This window comes from Penicillium waksmanii, assembly GCF_028829765.1.
Source record: "Penicillium waksmanii strain IBT 27052 chromosome Unknown utg000002l:1.0-3326099.0:1.0-3328782.0, whole genome shotgun sequence".
NCBI classification, from domain to species: Eukaryota; Fungi; Ascomycota; class Eurotiomycetes; order Eurotiales; family Aspergillaceae; genus Penicillium; species Penicillium waksmanii.
The window spans coordinates 2,162,147-2,177,223 of record NW_026643249.1 but is presented as its reverse complement, the minus strand read 5'-3'; the positions used below and the strand labels follow the sequence as shown (position 1 = coordinate 2,177,223).

Below are 15,077 nucleotides of genomic sequence, written 5' to 3'. Positions count from 1 at the left end.
GGTTGCCCAGGTGAGAACTTGAATATATATTTTTCTTCAGCCGCATTCCAGTTCACCGGGGGCATCTCTACTACTACTACTAATCTGGATCCATTCTGATGGATCTCACAACCTTCAAGTTAGAAGGAGCATCCACCAAATCCCTTCAAGTTCTTTATCTTCAGTAATTTGTAAGGGTACATCTCTTATCTTTCCCCAGTATGAACCGTTATAGTAGCTCAATGCTTACCTCAGCCCGCGCTAACAAGCAGCCAATCAGAATCCACAACACCCACGCGATGATGCCACCAAAACAATCCCGACCACTGCGACTCTGCCAATTCACTTTCGATCTTGAAGACGACCAATTCTCCTCGAAGACACTCTCCGGTGAGATCACACCCCAACCAGCCAGGTTCAGACAATGCAAATCGAGCTTCGACCAGCCTCCAGCCCCACCGACCACCTCCACATTCGTCATGAACAAACGCGACCTCGCGGAGGTGCGGCGGGGACTGCAGAGGCTACATCGTGTCTGAAACCGCGCCCAAAGAAAACATGTGCTAATAGAAGGTGCTTGCATAGTATTTTAAAAACCTCTTCACCAGCTCTACATACACAATGGCTGTCGACGGCACTACTCCTTCGTCGGTATGTTCTCGCCGTTACACCGCATTCCCCGACTAGTATACCCCGAGGCGGTTGAAGACGAAGCAAAGCAGCAGCAGCAGAAGTCTGCGAAAAGCAATGGCAAAAACCCCGCTAACATCGATACACCCCAGCCCCTCCCAATCCCGGAATTGACAAAGATCACCACCGAGGTATGTCATGTCGCATCACCTTCGCTCTCGAGCGAAAGATATCCGAAACATCCCAAGCTCACAGCAAGTTCTTCGTCCGCCCTCTAGGCCTGCGATTCCGCCCTTAAGGAGACAACCGAATACCAGCACGAGAAAGTCAGCGAGTGGAACTCCTCCATCATTGTGAGCCCCCCCCAAACCCAATCCAATCCAACCATCCTATCCTATCCATACACAAAGGTCGCACCACAAACCAACAAGAAACTAACCAATGCAATTCAATGCAGAACACCATCCTGAAAGCCCTAATCACCGCCACCGCCCCCTCCGACTCCGAGCCCAAGACCCCGGCCCCCTATCGCTTCACTGTGAACAGCACGATCGTGCAGCAGGGACTCATCGACAAGACCGCCGCCGCGGACGGAACACAGACCAACGCCGGTAAGCGCGGGATGCACTCTGCCTCCGGTGCCTTCTGGGATGTCAATCGCGACGGCATGTGGACGTTCAAGTACCCCGGTGCTGAGGAGCGGGGGCTCGATGTAGTTGTTAGTGTTACTTGGTTTGCTATGAACTAAGTAAGCTAAGCTACGACAAGCCAGACCAGACCAGACCTAGTATGCGAAGCTGGTGGGTGTGGGATGCGGCGCATGTGTGGGCTTGAGTGTCCTTACTGTCCTTGAAAAAGTAGAGATGGACGGGTGGATGGGGGTATACCCTTGAGTGTGAAACTGAAGTTGGAGAGATAAAATAGAGCGCGACGAGAAGAGGAGAGGAGAGGAGAGGCCCTTTTTGGGAGTGGTGGGGAATGCTATGTCTCTATCTAAGTTCCTTTACTTTCTGTGTTTTTTATTTGTTAATCGGCAGACATTGTTATTGATTTATGGATTTACCCTGTCCCTTTCTATCTTATTTTCCTCTTCGCTTGTATTTCCGAGGTTGTGCCCGACTTGTTCTTATTTTGGATGGGTTGAATAATGTGTTGTCTTGGATCTAGGAACTATGCTAGAAGTGACATACTGACCCAATTGACCGCAAGGAAAACGGGCTCTATACTTGACAGCTTCCAACGAAAACATGATAACCACGAGGGTTGTACCGAAATGAGCTACGTGGCAACCGTGGAACGATCGTACCGAAGTCAGAACCTGGTCACGACTTTCAAGTATCCCACCTCGAATGCTAAATTGGCCATCAAATACCACCGTCCAGTCTATGTCAACCCAGGAGGATACCGCTGCGTTGCGTCGATTATCAGCAGGGTACTGGAGATCACGTAATGCAGATCTGGTTGTATCGAACTCTATTTTCCATTGGGAAAGGCATCGAATATTTCGATAAGTACGTCAGTCCATACTACTCCTCTCCCAAAGCGACCTTTTTCTTCGTTTGAATAGACTTTCTGTGCTCGTGAAGAGCAAAAAGCACCGTGAGGATGACGCCAGATGCAGCAAGTCCGACGCCTAAGTACCAGGCTCCTCGATAGCCCCTCAAGAGATCTGTTCCGTTCTTGTTGAGATTAGTCTCGACTATTGCACCAAATCCGAGACCCAAAGAGATCGCATAATTCATAATGGTTGCAACCAAGCTAGCTGAGACCTGCAATCATAATGTTACTTATTTTCGCCTTCTCAAAGCTGAATTATCAAACAGCATCAAGAGACTTAGCTCCGAGGCCTTTTGGAAGGGTTTGAGTAGGGGATGGACCTACTCCTTGATTTTCTTGAGGCATCGCGTTTGAAAGTAAAATATTGGAAGCTGGAAAAGACATTTCCCTGGTCACAGTCAGTCAGTACGGACACCAATAGGAAGTATACTCATGGAGTAACTCACATGCCCCAAGGCATCACTACTATCGACACAAACAGCTGCGCCCAGTAGCTCTGTTTGATAGGCATGGTGGCATAGAGAATGTCGGCTGTGCAAAAAGCCGCTGCAGAGATCATCATGACCACACTTGCAGGCATTTTTTGAAGGATTAACCCTGTTGTGAAGGCAGCAATAAACCCGCTGATGGCTGCAGGCGAAAACTGCAGACAGCCAAATAGAGGTGAGATGCCTCGAAAGTTTTGAACAAACTCCCAGCCATAAAATACCCAGACTCCAAAGGCAGCCCATCCACATGCCAATGTGGCCAGGACGAAACAAATGTCTGGTGTGATGGCTGAAAATGGAATCAAAGGGAAAGTCGCCTTTCGCTCAATGTATCCAAATAGACCGAAGAATACCAAAGAAGCGAACAGGAGGATATAGATGTATGGGCCCTGCCATTGCGCTCCGGGGGCCAAATTCAAGGCAAAGTTGAAAAGGATGAGGCCGAAAATCCCTGTGACGCATCCCGCGATATCTAATCTCGCCCATAAACTGTGCGTTGTGTCCTTTGGCGGCGTTGGGGTTTTTGGAACCAAGTATATGGCAACAACACCACAGATCGCTTCCAAAATAGCCAGAAACCAGAATCCCCAAGGCCACGATTGATATTTGGCGGCGAGAGCGGAAACCAGACCTCCAAAGATGAACCCGCTAGGTGCCGTAGACCCAAAGGCACTGAATACCATTCCCTTGCGCATCCCTGGCTCATATGATCTCGCCAGAATAGCCATTCCATTGGGAAGTAGAAAGGCAGGGCCAATGCCCTGAAGAATGCGACAGCAACAAAAGAAGACAGGCCCACTAGATTCCGCGAACGCGGAAATCAGTGTCCAGATTGCAAGCCAGAAAAATCCTGCAGTGAAGAGGAGTTTGTGGCCGTACAAATCGCCCAAACGACCGGCACCTAGGATGAATGTTCCCGCTGTCAGAGAGTAGGCTGCTAGAAACCACGAAAGCTGGCTCATGTTGTTGCCGATACCAAATGATTCTCCAAGTACAGGGAGAATTGATACCACCTGGCCAAGACCAGCTTGGCTCAGAAGTTGGGCCATGCAGACCACGACGATGAACGCAATCTCGCCAGATAGTGACTGAGGACGTTTGACGTCCAGGTCCTCATGGGATTCAGTTAGTGTGGATGGATCGTTATGCTCTCCATCAACCCCGTATAACTCATCATCAATCGCATCGTTGCGTGGCATGATGGTGTTGGCGCTTATGTTTGCGTTTTCTAGAGATTGTTGTTATGGTCTCTTTTGCCTGGGTTCTCGAGTTGTGGTGATTGTTTACACAACAACTTGAAGATACAATGATATCTCGAGATACAATAGTGTATTGTGATTGTGATATCTGACTCGATTGATGGAAAATGCGACGCTACATTTCAATGCACTGTGCAAACGATTTTACCCCCGGCTGACTGAACAGTCGTCATTCCACTTTATTCTGACCTTTTCTGCCCTTTATCGTCTCGATCCGAAGACGGAGCAAAGCCAGCCCACTTGAACACGTCAGTGGCCTTGGAGACACACCAGATCGTACTCAACTTGAGTCCTTTCGTAAATAACACCCAAAGTGTTGGGAAAATTCTACACACACCTGTCCAGGTGATTTCGGATTTCGGCTATCGAAGATCTACAGGGTCCCATGTCAAAAGTCCGTTAAGGCTTCGGTAATTCGGTCATCTTATCGTGCCAATTCCGAGGCGGGGTTGTTATCATATCCGAAGCAGTTGCCTGATAAGGCGCAACCGGCAGATTGTATCGTCATCCTAAGCCACTGGCTGATTTCATAGGTAGGGTCTCTTTAGCTCACCGGTCCGGCATCCCGAATGGCAAGGCGACCGATTGATCTCATCCTTCTGTCGGGAAAGATGGGCAAAGTGGAAGAAAATAAAACTTTGGGGGTTAATGTAAGGTGCCTGATTTCAACTACGGGTGCCTGAGGCTTGGTCTCTTACCGTTTGGGTCCATCTCATTATGCTTGTGCATCTAGAAATGCTACCAGTTACACACCGATCCATAGATCTGGTCACTGCCGCCGATTCGCGGTTACCTCGTGAAGAAATTTATTTATCCTTAAAGTCCGCATCGGATCATAATTTCTACTATGTAGAATGCCATATTTATCGAATAGACTGACCCCAAAATCCCTTTGCGTTCCTAAAGCCGCCCTACCCCTAACATGTGGTTCAACACTCTTGGGCTTCCATTACCCGTCAAGCACTCCTGGGTCAAGGAAGCTGTTTACCGACGGAATTGATGTACGGTCGGCTGACAAGTAACACTCGTGCCCCATCAGGATCTCTCACCGTGGCATAGGTCGCCAGAGGTTCCGAGCCAAAACTGAATGTTGCGATGTGAGGTTTCCCTCCCATACCCAACCTTTCTAAACGTTCCAAGGTGGCATTGATCTTGTCGCCCATCCAGAAAGATGTCAGGAACAAACCCGTGTTTGGAGGATCTGAATCGACCGTAGGAATTTTCTTGGAATCTGGAAACTCGACGAGGTAGATAACGCCGTCAGTTCCGTTGTAAATAGACGTCGTATCGCCGAGAAAGTAACCGGGTAGAACAGAGGTTTTAGTTCCAAAAAGAGTTGTCAGATCCCCTTGAAATGTGTAGTTTTTTATGATGTTGAGCCCGAGTCCATCCACATAGAAGTTCAGACTTTTCGACAAGGAACTGGCCGAAACTACAGTATGGTGAACTGCATACTGTGACACAATTAGATCATCTCAAGACAGGTATTGGACTAGATTTCCCGGTCGAGACTCACATGAGGGGTATCCGCTTCTTGAGAGATAGTTGTTTGCGCCGGAGGTGAAGCACGAGTTAATCCTGCTGACAGAAGCAGGAGAAGGTGTAAAACCGCGAATCGAGCCATGTTGAACGTAGCAAATTTGATCCGCATGTCGCCAAATTCGCCAACAGGGAATTACCAGAGAGACGAGGACCAAAATATATGTGTATCGCCCGTACTTGTTCAAATCAGCCAATCGCCGGCGAAAAATGATGTAATGCAGAGAGTTATCGGTTGTCGTTTATGCCTCGGATAAATGAAACCCACTTTTGGAAGGCAGCCCCGGAATAAGCGTTCAGACTGACCACAAGAACATTGAACATGAACTGTGTGAGTCGCAGGCCAATAGGTGTCTGAATCGATGGATCCTATTCGCTGGCCAGGTCCCACTGACGTGGCAGCATCTCCCCGGAACACAAAACAGCGCAGATGTACTTAGCCGTAGCGGATTATAAATCGTACTTCGAGATTGCAATGCACCTGCATTTTTAAGCTGGAGTATTTCCTTCGGTACTTTCATATTTTGCAGATACGACACTACTATCTCTCGATCTCATAGCTCCATTTCGAATCATTTCGTCGGAAATATGATTGCATCTTCCAGCATAGTGCCTCTTGGAGGCCTGGTACTCGTCACAGGCGTCACAGGTTTCATTGGCTCCTACATTGCAAACGGTCTGCTTGAGCTTGGCTACAGAGTGCGCGGAACCGTCCGCTCAAGTGAAAAGGCAGCCTGGGTGACGCAAGCCCTGACCAAACGCAACCCCTCTGCAGATTTTGAGGCTTTCATTGTACCAGATCAGAATGCCCCCGGCGTCTGGGACGCAGTTCTCAAGGATGTCGATGGCATCGCCCATGTCGCAGGAGATGTGAGCTTCGGATCCGACCCGACCAAAGTCATTACGCCAAGTGTAGAAGCTCTTCGAAGACTTCTTGAGGCTGCCAGCAAAGAGTGTTCAGTCAAGCGCTTCGTATTCACCAGCAGTGATCAAGCAGCAAGCAATCGTTCGACTACTCAAGAGATCCCAATCAATGGGGACACTTGGAATGAAGACGCCATCGAAGCTGCATGGAAACCACCCCCTTATGAGGCGGAACGTGGGTGGGACGTTTATTCTGCTCTCAAAGCCCAAGTCGAGAAGGAGATGTGGAAATTCAGCCAGGAGGAGAACTCAAGCTTCGTGGTGAACTCTGTTTTACCAACTTACACAATTGGGGCCATCTTCGACGAACAACAGACAGGTAGCACGGCGAAATGGCTGCTAGACTTCTACAAAGATCCATCACAGGATGGCTTCATGAGAGGTTTCGGAGCCTCGTATTATGGTTATGTCGAAGATGTGGCGCTCTTGCACATTGGTGCGCTGACTCAAGAGGAGGTAAAAAACAAGCGCTTGTTGGCATTTGCGGGCCGTTTCAATTTCAATAGTTGGCTCGATGTTTTCCGCAAGCAAGACCCCGGCAAGCCCTGGCCTGGAGATGATCCTACCCAAGGTCTGGATACAAGACGAGTTAATGATGAAACGGAATTGGATATACTCAGGCGATTTGGGAAGGATGGTTGGACAAGCTTTGAGGACAGCGTCTTGAAGGTATTGGCAAGTCCTTGATATATTGAACATCAATACATTTGGGGTGTGAGCTATGCCTTGTGCAGATTTAGTTAGAAATTGAGTTGTGTTTGACGCTTCTAAAACATTGTCTTTGTCTCAGAAACATCAAGATTGTAGTGGTTATTGGTGACAATGCGGATAACGGCTCATGAAACCTCCTTGACCAGCTATCTTGTGCTTCGGAGCTACTACTAACGTTTTTCATAAATGAGCCGCCACTCCTAGCGAGCTGCTCCCCAGACACCATAATTAAAGCGATATATCTCAACAACCCTTGCTTCTTAATAGGATCCTCCAGAGCCGGATAAGGTAGTTTTATTTATAAAATTCCTTTTATTATTGGATCATGATATTTCTAAAATTAATTCTAGTCTCCAGGGCTTAAAACCCTGGAATACATATTTATAATTTATGGGGTAAAAATACTCCGAAAACTTTAGTATTAGTACTACCAGTAATAGCTCGGAGTATAGTATGTAAATAATAAACTAAATCGCCGCCGACAAAATACTTCTTCCAAGGCTATCATATCGCTCGAAAATAACCGCTATACCAATATTAAAATGAATGAACATGTTGTGGAGATAATTTATGTCTTAACTATGGTGTTTGGGGGTGGCGGCTCGTTTATGAAACACGTTATTATCCCTTCTAAGAGATGATTAAGAAATTTCCTGCCCGATCATCTAACTACCGCCGTTCATCTTGGCTTGTGGAAAGTTGATTGAGTTCTTGACAAACGGTACACGCAGTCCACTCTTGACACTCAAGACCTGAGCCTTCTCCCAATCCCAAACTTTGCCAACGGTGAATGGATCACGTTGAATAAGATTCAAAGCTTCCTTCTTGTCATAAGCTTGTAGCAGAACCCAACTACCACGCTCTATATTCTCTTCATGATCGTCGTACATAGGGCCTTGTTCGCAACGCGTTAGCAATCATTACCTTCCAGACTGCCGCATTCTGTATTACCTCCGGCAAGCCAGTATTCTGATTCTCGTTCAACGAAACGTTCGTGAGGGCTAGAGAGCTTTAGAACCGTGTCATAGTCATGAATTTGACCAGGACTTACTCGGTCCAGGACTCTCGGTTCTTGAGGCCATCTGGGCCATCTGGTAAGATGAACAGAAATTCATGCTTTTCAGGCATTTTTGTGGTTGGAAGTGGTTGATTGGATGAATAATTAAGGAACTCGTAAAAGTATTTTACGCTTCGCCAAAGCTGGTAAATGATATCTTCCGTTTATCAAGTCAGGCTGGTCGCTGATCACCAATCTGTTAAGTCTCACGTGGAATCACTATTCCCGACTCGGACGCTCGGCTCTGAGCACGACGGAGATAGCCGATTCGGCGAAATATTTGACCACGGGAACCTCACGGCACCATTAAATCAATATGCGTAAGTGGCGACAACCAGATCTACGGATGACGCGCTACCGGACCCTTGCATAGTTCCGAGCATTGTGACGCTTTCAGTTCAGCGATGCCAAGGTCGGTACGGACTAGTACTTTATATGAATACCGGAAAGCAGGATACGGTTGTGTTGCATCATTTTGCTCCAATAGCATATCTGCTGGAATCTGTCCGAAGGGTGCGTGGGTCACATCTAAGGGTGCATTGCAGATCATGTCGTTTTCAAGACTTCGCACCGATTCAAAAGCAAGTCGCTGACGTGGCCCCCTTTTCCTGAGAATTTTTCGATGCAGCCTCCCGAGGTCATAAAGTGGTACAGGATGGATCAAAATCAGTTTTACCACTCGCACACATAAATTCTTTCTCGAACCCTCCTCCAAAACACGCTAACCTGTATCCCGCTTAGCCTTGATGATTCAAAGTAAATTTTTGTCTCTGCTTGGCTAAGTAGTTTTGTAGTAAGTCGATTGCTTGAGCATGGTGACCTAAAGATCTCTAGGTGATAGCAAGATTGGTTATACTTGATAGCGTGTCGGGATGATCCTCGCTGAGCTTTGTCTAGTGTGTCTCTATTAGTTGTATCTGTAGCTGCTTGGCCCTTCATATCTCGAAACTGATAACCGTACCATTTATTTATCTTCAATTTCGGATATAGGACTAACCAGCGTCAATCCCAAGTGCAGCGATTTAAAGGATATACTGTAGTAAGCTATGGAGAATATTCTACCATGTTTATAGGACTTGAAGACATGCTAGATGTACTTATACTTCGACCACCTTATGCCAACCTAGAGACATTGTATCCTGGTCCTACAGCAGAGAAGGACTCTAGGGCATTTCGTGGCGCTGGATCATAGCCTCTTCGTTCCAGATACCCTGAGAGCATTCGCGGTGGCTCGGCCCTTGGTGGAGGATCCCATCGCGCCTCTCCTGGTGGCAGCCACCTTCGCGGCGGAGCAGATGAGTCGAGCCTATCCTCCTGGCGTCTCCTTCGGTCAAGCTCAGGCTCTGGCTCCTCCATTGCTAGCATCATCTCACGTAAATTCGTGAAATCGCCGGACTTAGACGCATCAACGATATCCGCCCATTCTTGGGAATGGCTTTCTTTCGCTCCCGCTTGCATGATCAGATGTTTCTTCTTGTGAGCACGGAGTGCCTGTGAGAAGCTCTTCTGAAGTTTATCTGCTTCTTCTACCATCACGGCCGCGCGATCTGCGACGTCCAGCATTTGCCGCAGTCTTGACTCCTGGTCGTATGCAGAGATGGCATCGAGCTTGGGTATCGAATAAATAGGGCCTTCGGGAGCCGTTAATGTGCGTGGGATTCCAAAGGAGAGAAGATGACAGGCCTTGACGGAGAGACTCAGCCGTATGTCAAACTCGGCCTCACAGTTCACCAACAACAGCAAGCGAACAATTTCAGGTAACCCGCTCTTACTCCCCGGTTCCTCGTATAGTCGCCAGGAAGCATGTAGTCTGTCTCTTATAGCTCCGTGGATGATTCGGACACCTTTGAACGTCGACTTCCGAGTCTTTGAACCTTCCATGCTGATATTTACATTCGATGGCCCGCCGCTGCCAGCAGCCCCAACTGTAAACTTTTGGCCGGAGGTGATCTCCTGTTCGGAGACCTCCATTCGATCTGCCTGGGGCATTACCCCCCGGATGTGAGGACCATTTTCGGCATTATCGGAGCTGACAATAGCGTCGACCTGGGCATACCGGATGCGATGGCTCATAGAATATGGTCGCATGAAGTTGAGCTTTAGCTGGATCTCATGCATCTCTCTCCCTTCGTGCACACATGGCCGGATAGACTCTAATTTCGCATCGAAGCTGATATCGTGGTTGTCGTAGCTGGCTAGGACGAAACCGTCGCCGTTATCGCGACGTACTCCGCTCCAGAGATTGGGGTTGGATTCGGGCGTCAGGTGCATCCCTATACTTTCTTCCTCAGGATCTTCGCTTGCCTTTTCAAACAAATCACGGATAGGCCGGCCGACTGGATCATCACTCATAGGTTTGGTATATGCCAAAGGCTGTTCCTCGAGTTCATCAGAAAGCTTCGAATATTGAGCAAGCAAGTCCACTATCTCTTTTAAGCCCCACTGCTTGGCCAGTTGCAGCGCTGACATGCCTTCATACCCTTTCATGTCAACATCCGCCCCATACTTGAGCAAAAGCTTCACGACATCCTTCCACCCAAACCGACAGACCTTATGCAGCACCGTATTCCCATCGTCATCGACCAGATTCACATCCGCCCCATATCGAAGCAGAACCTCCATAACCTCAACACTTTTCCCACTCAAACATAAATGTAACGCCGTCTGTCCCCAATGATCAGCAACATCAGCCGCCGCCCGGAACTGAAGCAACATCTCAGCAGCATCCTGTGACCCCCCCCAACGCCGCTTTATGCAAAGGTGTGCGCCCATCATTACCCTTAATATCAATCTCCGCATCAGTCTCAAGCAGCAAGCGCACGATCCCGACCTCCCCGAAATTACTCGCCACATGCAGCGCCGTCTCACCGGTATTCATTATCTGGTTAACATCCGCCCCACCTTCAATCAGCAACTTAACAGCACCCTCATTCCTTGTAGAGCAGGCAACATGCAATGGCGTGTTTCCGAGAAAATCCCGAACATCGACATCCGCACCGCGTCGGATAATGAACTTGACAATCTCTGAATTTCCGCTAGAACACGCCTTGTGAAGCGGCGTTTGGCCGTCTTTGCTGTCGACGTAGTCGATTCTCGCTCCCTGAGACAAGAGAGCGATGGCTCTGTCGACGTCGTTTTCGCCGGCAGCATAGAGTAGCCGGTTATTGTGCGCGACCTGTATCAGGTTATTTTAAATACTCAAACTTTTTTGGTTACGGCGGGCGAATTAATTGCGCACTCACGTCTCCGTCCATATCCGCCAACGACCCCTGGATAGCGCCAGGCTCAGCCGCAATTCAGGGCACTACAGCCCCCAACGATGTGTCCTTGGTACGGTAGTATTTAAAGTCCCTCGTGAGCTCGCATTTGGAAGCAATCCTCGTCAGGCTATTGGGACTATGGATTCATACCTTCTCGTGGTGTCCGGTGTTGATCCCCGCTGGGCAGACCTAAGTGAATCCGCCGTGGTTGTGCGATCCGGCCCGATCTTGCACGTGAGGGTAAGCATAAGGCAGAACCAGTAAGGCAGAAACCTAAAATCCAATGACAGTGAAGAACGCAAGCCAATTATCGTGATTTTGGACAAATTTCGCCACCATTTTACTGCGACATGCGCGAGGGATGGTATGTAATCTCGGAAACATCTAGTTGACGTGTCCTAAAAACGTGCGCAGTTCCGTTTTGTTCCAAGGCTCGGGCCGGTCGGGGATCGTGTTATCAATTCTTAGCGGCTGATCCATCCGTTTTCGTAGCGATGATCACAATATTCAATCGCATTCTTCATTGAGACACATTTTGGTCGATGCTCGTCTGCGGTTTTCGTAATCAAGATTTTATCATCCAAGTGTATTGTTAATGTGTCTCCAAGTGCCAACTAAACAAAGCAGTTTCAATATTACTCCGTACAGTACCAACAAATATGTTTCAGTTAGTATTTCCTGCAAGGCGACGCGACACGGTTTTGACTCTTTCGACCCCCAACCCCCCCAAAACATTCCACACACGACTTCTTATTTATTGGATTTTTGCCTACGAACCGGAATCAATATCTTTGGGTCTTCTCCAGTAATCATGGTGAAAAATGGAAGAGGGGTTATGTGGTTTCATATAAAAAAGGAAAGGGGTTCTCTTATATGATTTGGGCTGCGATCTGGGTGGTTATCATTCAGATATGAACATTATGTCGAGAGATGAGGAGACTACGGAGTAAGCAGGGAGGTTATAGTGAAGCCATATCTTGGGACTCTGGAGGATAATATCTTGATTTTTTGGGAACCAGGCTTGGCATTTATGCAGGATAATGCTCCTGCTCATTCAGCTCGTATGGTTAGGGTGTGGGCTGGAAAATCATGAGATTAAAGTCATGAAACGGCCCGCAAGATAGATTCGCGAGTAAATGCAGTTTTAGAGGCGAAAGGCTCGTATATTATATATTAACGCTAATCCAAAATAGAAAATAGAGTCCAATTGATTTTTATTGCATTTTTGAATGAATTAGACCCACAATTCAAAAATTGGCCGAGCAATCAGGTTTTTGGTAGTTCGGGATGACCCTGAATGGGTGGGTGGGCGGGTTACGTAAGGAAGTCGGGGGCGGGTCAACGGAGACTTTTGACTTTGTACTGTAGATCTTGTTATCGCTCCGGAAATGGACTCTGACAAATATACATGCCGACAGCATCAAAGAGACCGCATTGCGCTTTAGCGAGTAGACAGGATGGCTTGGCGGCTCCCCCCTTTTGGTTCCCTCTCTTTATCTTCCATAAATTTAATTATCTTTCTTTTCTCCGCAAACCTCTTCGCCCGTCTCTACAGTCAAGTAACATTCAGTCCTATTCACAATGTCCACCTCATCTCTAGAACTGCAGGAAAATACATCACATCATCCCAAAATTCCACCATCGAGGCATGGTGATGGTAAGTATCTCTCAAAGATATTCTGCAAAAGCTGTAGGCTCTTTGAACGCGTTGACTAACTCATACAGAATCGGGTATAGGCACTACAGAGACTGCGAAAGATGAATACGTTTACATTGCCGATGGTTACAACTTGATTCGACGGATCATATTCATTATGACGGTGTGTTCATCTATGTTCACCAATCAGTTGGGTCTATGCAACAGCCTCACGACGCTCGAAATAATCGGAGAGTCCTTTGGTGTCACCGATCCTGGTAAACTCTCATGGACAATCTCTGGCTATGGCTTGACTCTAGGCACATTCGTCTTGATCGGAGGACGTCTGGGTGACGAGTTTGGAAACAAGGCAATTTTCATCATCGGTATGGGCTGGCTTGCTTTGACTAGCATGATGGCAGGAGCCTCTGTCTACTCCAGCTACCCCGTCTACATCCTTGCTCGTGTCCTGCAGGGCCTTGGTCCCGCCTTAACTGTGCCTAATGCACTCGCCATTATGGGAAAATGCTTCTCCCAGGGCAATCGTAACATGGGGTTCGCATGGTTTGCAGCATCAGCCCCAGTCGGTGCGATGGCAGGTCTTCTTTTTGGGCCCCTCTTTGCCATGGCTTGGTGGCCATGGATCTACTGGAGTCAGGCGTTGGGGGTTGCCTTTCTTTTTGTCCTCGCTATCATTGCAATTCCAAACATGCCTGTCGAGGGTGAACAAAAGCAGCAACGAACTATTCGCGAAACCTTGGACCGCCTTGATCTCCCGGGAGGTGCAAGCGGTGTGATAGCTCTGGTTCTGTTCAACTTCGCCTGGAATCAGAGCCTGGTCACTACGTGGGACGAACCTTACGTCTACGTATGCCTAATCCTCAGTTTATTGTTCCTGGCGGCCTTCTTTTACATCGAGCTTCGCCTAGCTCGCTATCCAGTCCTACCTGTCGCAGTCCTCACTTCCGACATCGCCTTCGTCTTTGGCTGTACAGCAGCGGGCTGGTCAACATTTGGCATCTGGGTAAGTACTGGTATTTGTCTCGAGATCATGTCAAACTAACGGTGTGTCTAGCTTTTCTACGTCATCCGAATATCCCTGAATATCGGTGGCCAAACTCCCATTCAGCTGGCTGCATGGCTTTCTCCTATCCTCGTCACCGGCATAGGAACAGCATTGGTTGTTGGGAAAATAATCAACAAGGTTCCAGCCTCGTTTATCATGTTGTTTGCAATGCTTTGCTACTTCATTACCTCCCTGCTCATGGCCTTGCGACCCGTACACTCGACGTACTGGACCTACTTCTTTTTCGCCACCATCATTGCCACCTTTGCAATGGACTCATCGTTGCCTGCTGCCACAATCATCTTCTCGAATGCAGTGCCTCGACAGTACCAGGGTATGGGGTCCAGTGTGATCATGACGATTGTTGTCTACAGTATATCGCTAGGTCTTGGTTTCGCTGGTACCATTGAACTTCAGATCAACAATGGCGGACAAACCGAGGCAGACTTACTTCGTGGTTACCGAGGTACTCTCTGGTTTTCTGTCGGGTTGACAGCATTCGGCACTATTCTCGCCCTTATCTTTCTACTCAAAGATCAGCGAAGACGGAAGTTGGCCAAGAATGAAAAGGAAGAGGACCAGACTGATTCAACGGAGGCTTGAATGGTTGAAGGGTTGATCACTCATCGATCATGCTTTGAAACTTAGTTGCAATGCACAATTATGGTAGATCATTTCGGCAACCATGAGTTTTATTTTGCGAATGGAACTTGCGAGTTCTTGGGAAGAAGCTTCGAAAGCAGAGGTGGAGTTCTGAACAGATGAGAGTTGAAGACTCCAAAACGATCAGGCATAGTTAGAGAAGTTTGGTTGCAAATAGGCTCATACAACGAGTATTTAGACAGGCAGTACTTGTGAAAACATGGTAGTCAGATTGTGCAAAAATTCCCGACCCCTGCCCCTCCGTGGAATGTTCAGTGCAACGTAATTGCAAGGTATACTGTCAAGAATATCCTGAACTGTGGCTTTTG

The 15,077-nt window shown here is 47.9% G+C and overlaps 7 protein-coding genes across 7 annotated transcripts; 3 read left to right on the top strand and 4 right to left on the bottom strand.

Annotated features, from left to right (window-relative positions):
* Positions 1 to 600: 600 nt before the first annotated feature.
* Positions 601 to 1,357, top strand: N7481_002500 (dynein light chain Tctex-type family protein; the record flags this gene model as incomplete). Its single annotated transcript, XM_057261719.1, has 4 exons — positions 601 to 630; positions 678 to 800; positions 888 to 962; positions 1,067 to 1,357. 4 exons carry the CDS (start codon positions 601 to 603, stop codon positions 1,355 to 1,357), a joined length of 519 nt encoding a protein of 172 aa, XP_057126651.1.
* A 778-nt stretch (positions 1,358 to 2,135) lies between these two features.
* On the bottom strand, positions 2,136 to 3,853 carry N7481_002499 (MFS transporter; the record flags this gene model as incomplete). The annotated part of the gene is made up of 3 exons (XM_057261718.1): positions 2,136 to 2,378; positions 2,431 to 2,554; positions 2,613 to 3,853. 3 exons carry the CDS (start codon positions 3,851 to 3,853, stop codon positions 2,136 to 2,138), a joined length of 1,608 nt encoding a protein of 535 aa, XP_057126650.1.
* Positions 3,854 to 4,884: 1,031 nt separating this feature from the next.
* On the bottom strand, positions 4,885 to 5,537 carry N7481_002498 (VOC family protein; the record flags this gene model as incomplete). The annotated part of the gene is made up of 2 exons (XM_057261717.1): positions 4,885 to 5,367; positions 5,430 to 5,537. The coding sequence occupies 2 exons, from the start codon at positions 5,535 to 5,537 to the stop codon at positions 4,885 to 4,887; spliced, it is 591 nt and encodes a 196-aa protein (XP_057126649.1).
* Positions 5,538 to 6,040: 503 nt separating this feature from the next.
* N7481_002497 (aldehyde reductase II) lies at positions 6,041 to 7,063 on the top strand (the record flags this gene model as incomplete). Its single annotated transcript, XM_057261716.1, has 1 exon — positions 6,041 to 7,063. The coding sequence occupies one exon, from the start codon at positions 6,041 to 6,043 to the stop codon at positions 7,061 to 7,063; it is 1,023 nt and encodes a 340-aa protein (XP_057126648.1).
* Positions 7,064 to 7,752: 689 nt separating this feature from the next.
* On the bottom strand, positions 7,753 to 8,215 carry N7481_002496 (uncharacterized protein; the record flags this gene model as incomplete). Its single annotated transcript, XM_057261715.1, has 3 exons — positions 7,753 to 7,982; positions 8,039 to 8,088; positions 8,139 to 8,215. The coding sequence occupies 3 exons, from the start codon at positions 8,213 to 8,215 to the stop codon at positions 7,753 to 7,755; spliced, it is 357 nt and encodes a 118-aa protein (XP_057126647.1).
* Positions 8,216 to 9,257: 1,042 nt separating this feature from the next.
* Positions 9,258 to 11,398, bottom strand: N7481_002495 (ankyrin repeat domain-containing protein; the record flags this gene model as incomplete). The annotated part of the gene is made up of 3 exons (XM_057261714.1): positions 9,258 to 10,808; positions 10,879 to 11,319; positions 11,387 to 11,398. The coding sequence occupies 3 exons, from the start codon at positions 11,396 to 11,398 to the stop codon at positions 9,258 to 9,260; spliced, it is 2,004 nt and encodes a 667-aa protein (XP_057126646.1).
* Positions 11,399 to 13,218: 1,820 nt separating this feature from the next.
* On the top strand, positions 13,219 to 14,709 carry N7481_002494 (MFS transporter; the record flags this gene model as incomplete). The annotated part of the gene is made up of 2 exons (XM_057261713.1): positions 13,219 to 14,064; positions 14,116 to 14,709. The coding sequence occupies 2 exons, from the start codon at positions 13,219 to 13,221 to the stop codon at positions 14,707 to 14,709; spliced, it is 1,440 nt and encodes a 479-aa protein (XP_057126645.1).
* Positions 14,710 to 15,077: the final 368 nt, after the last annotated feature.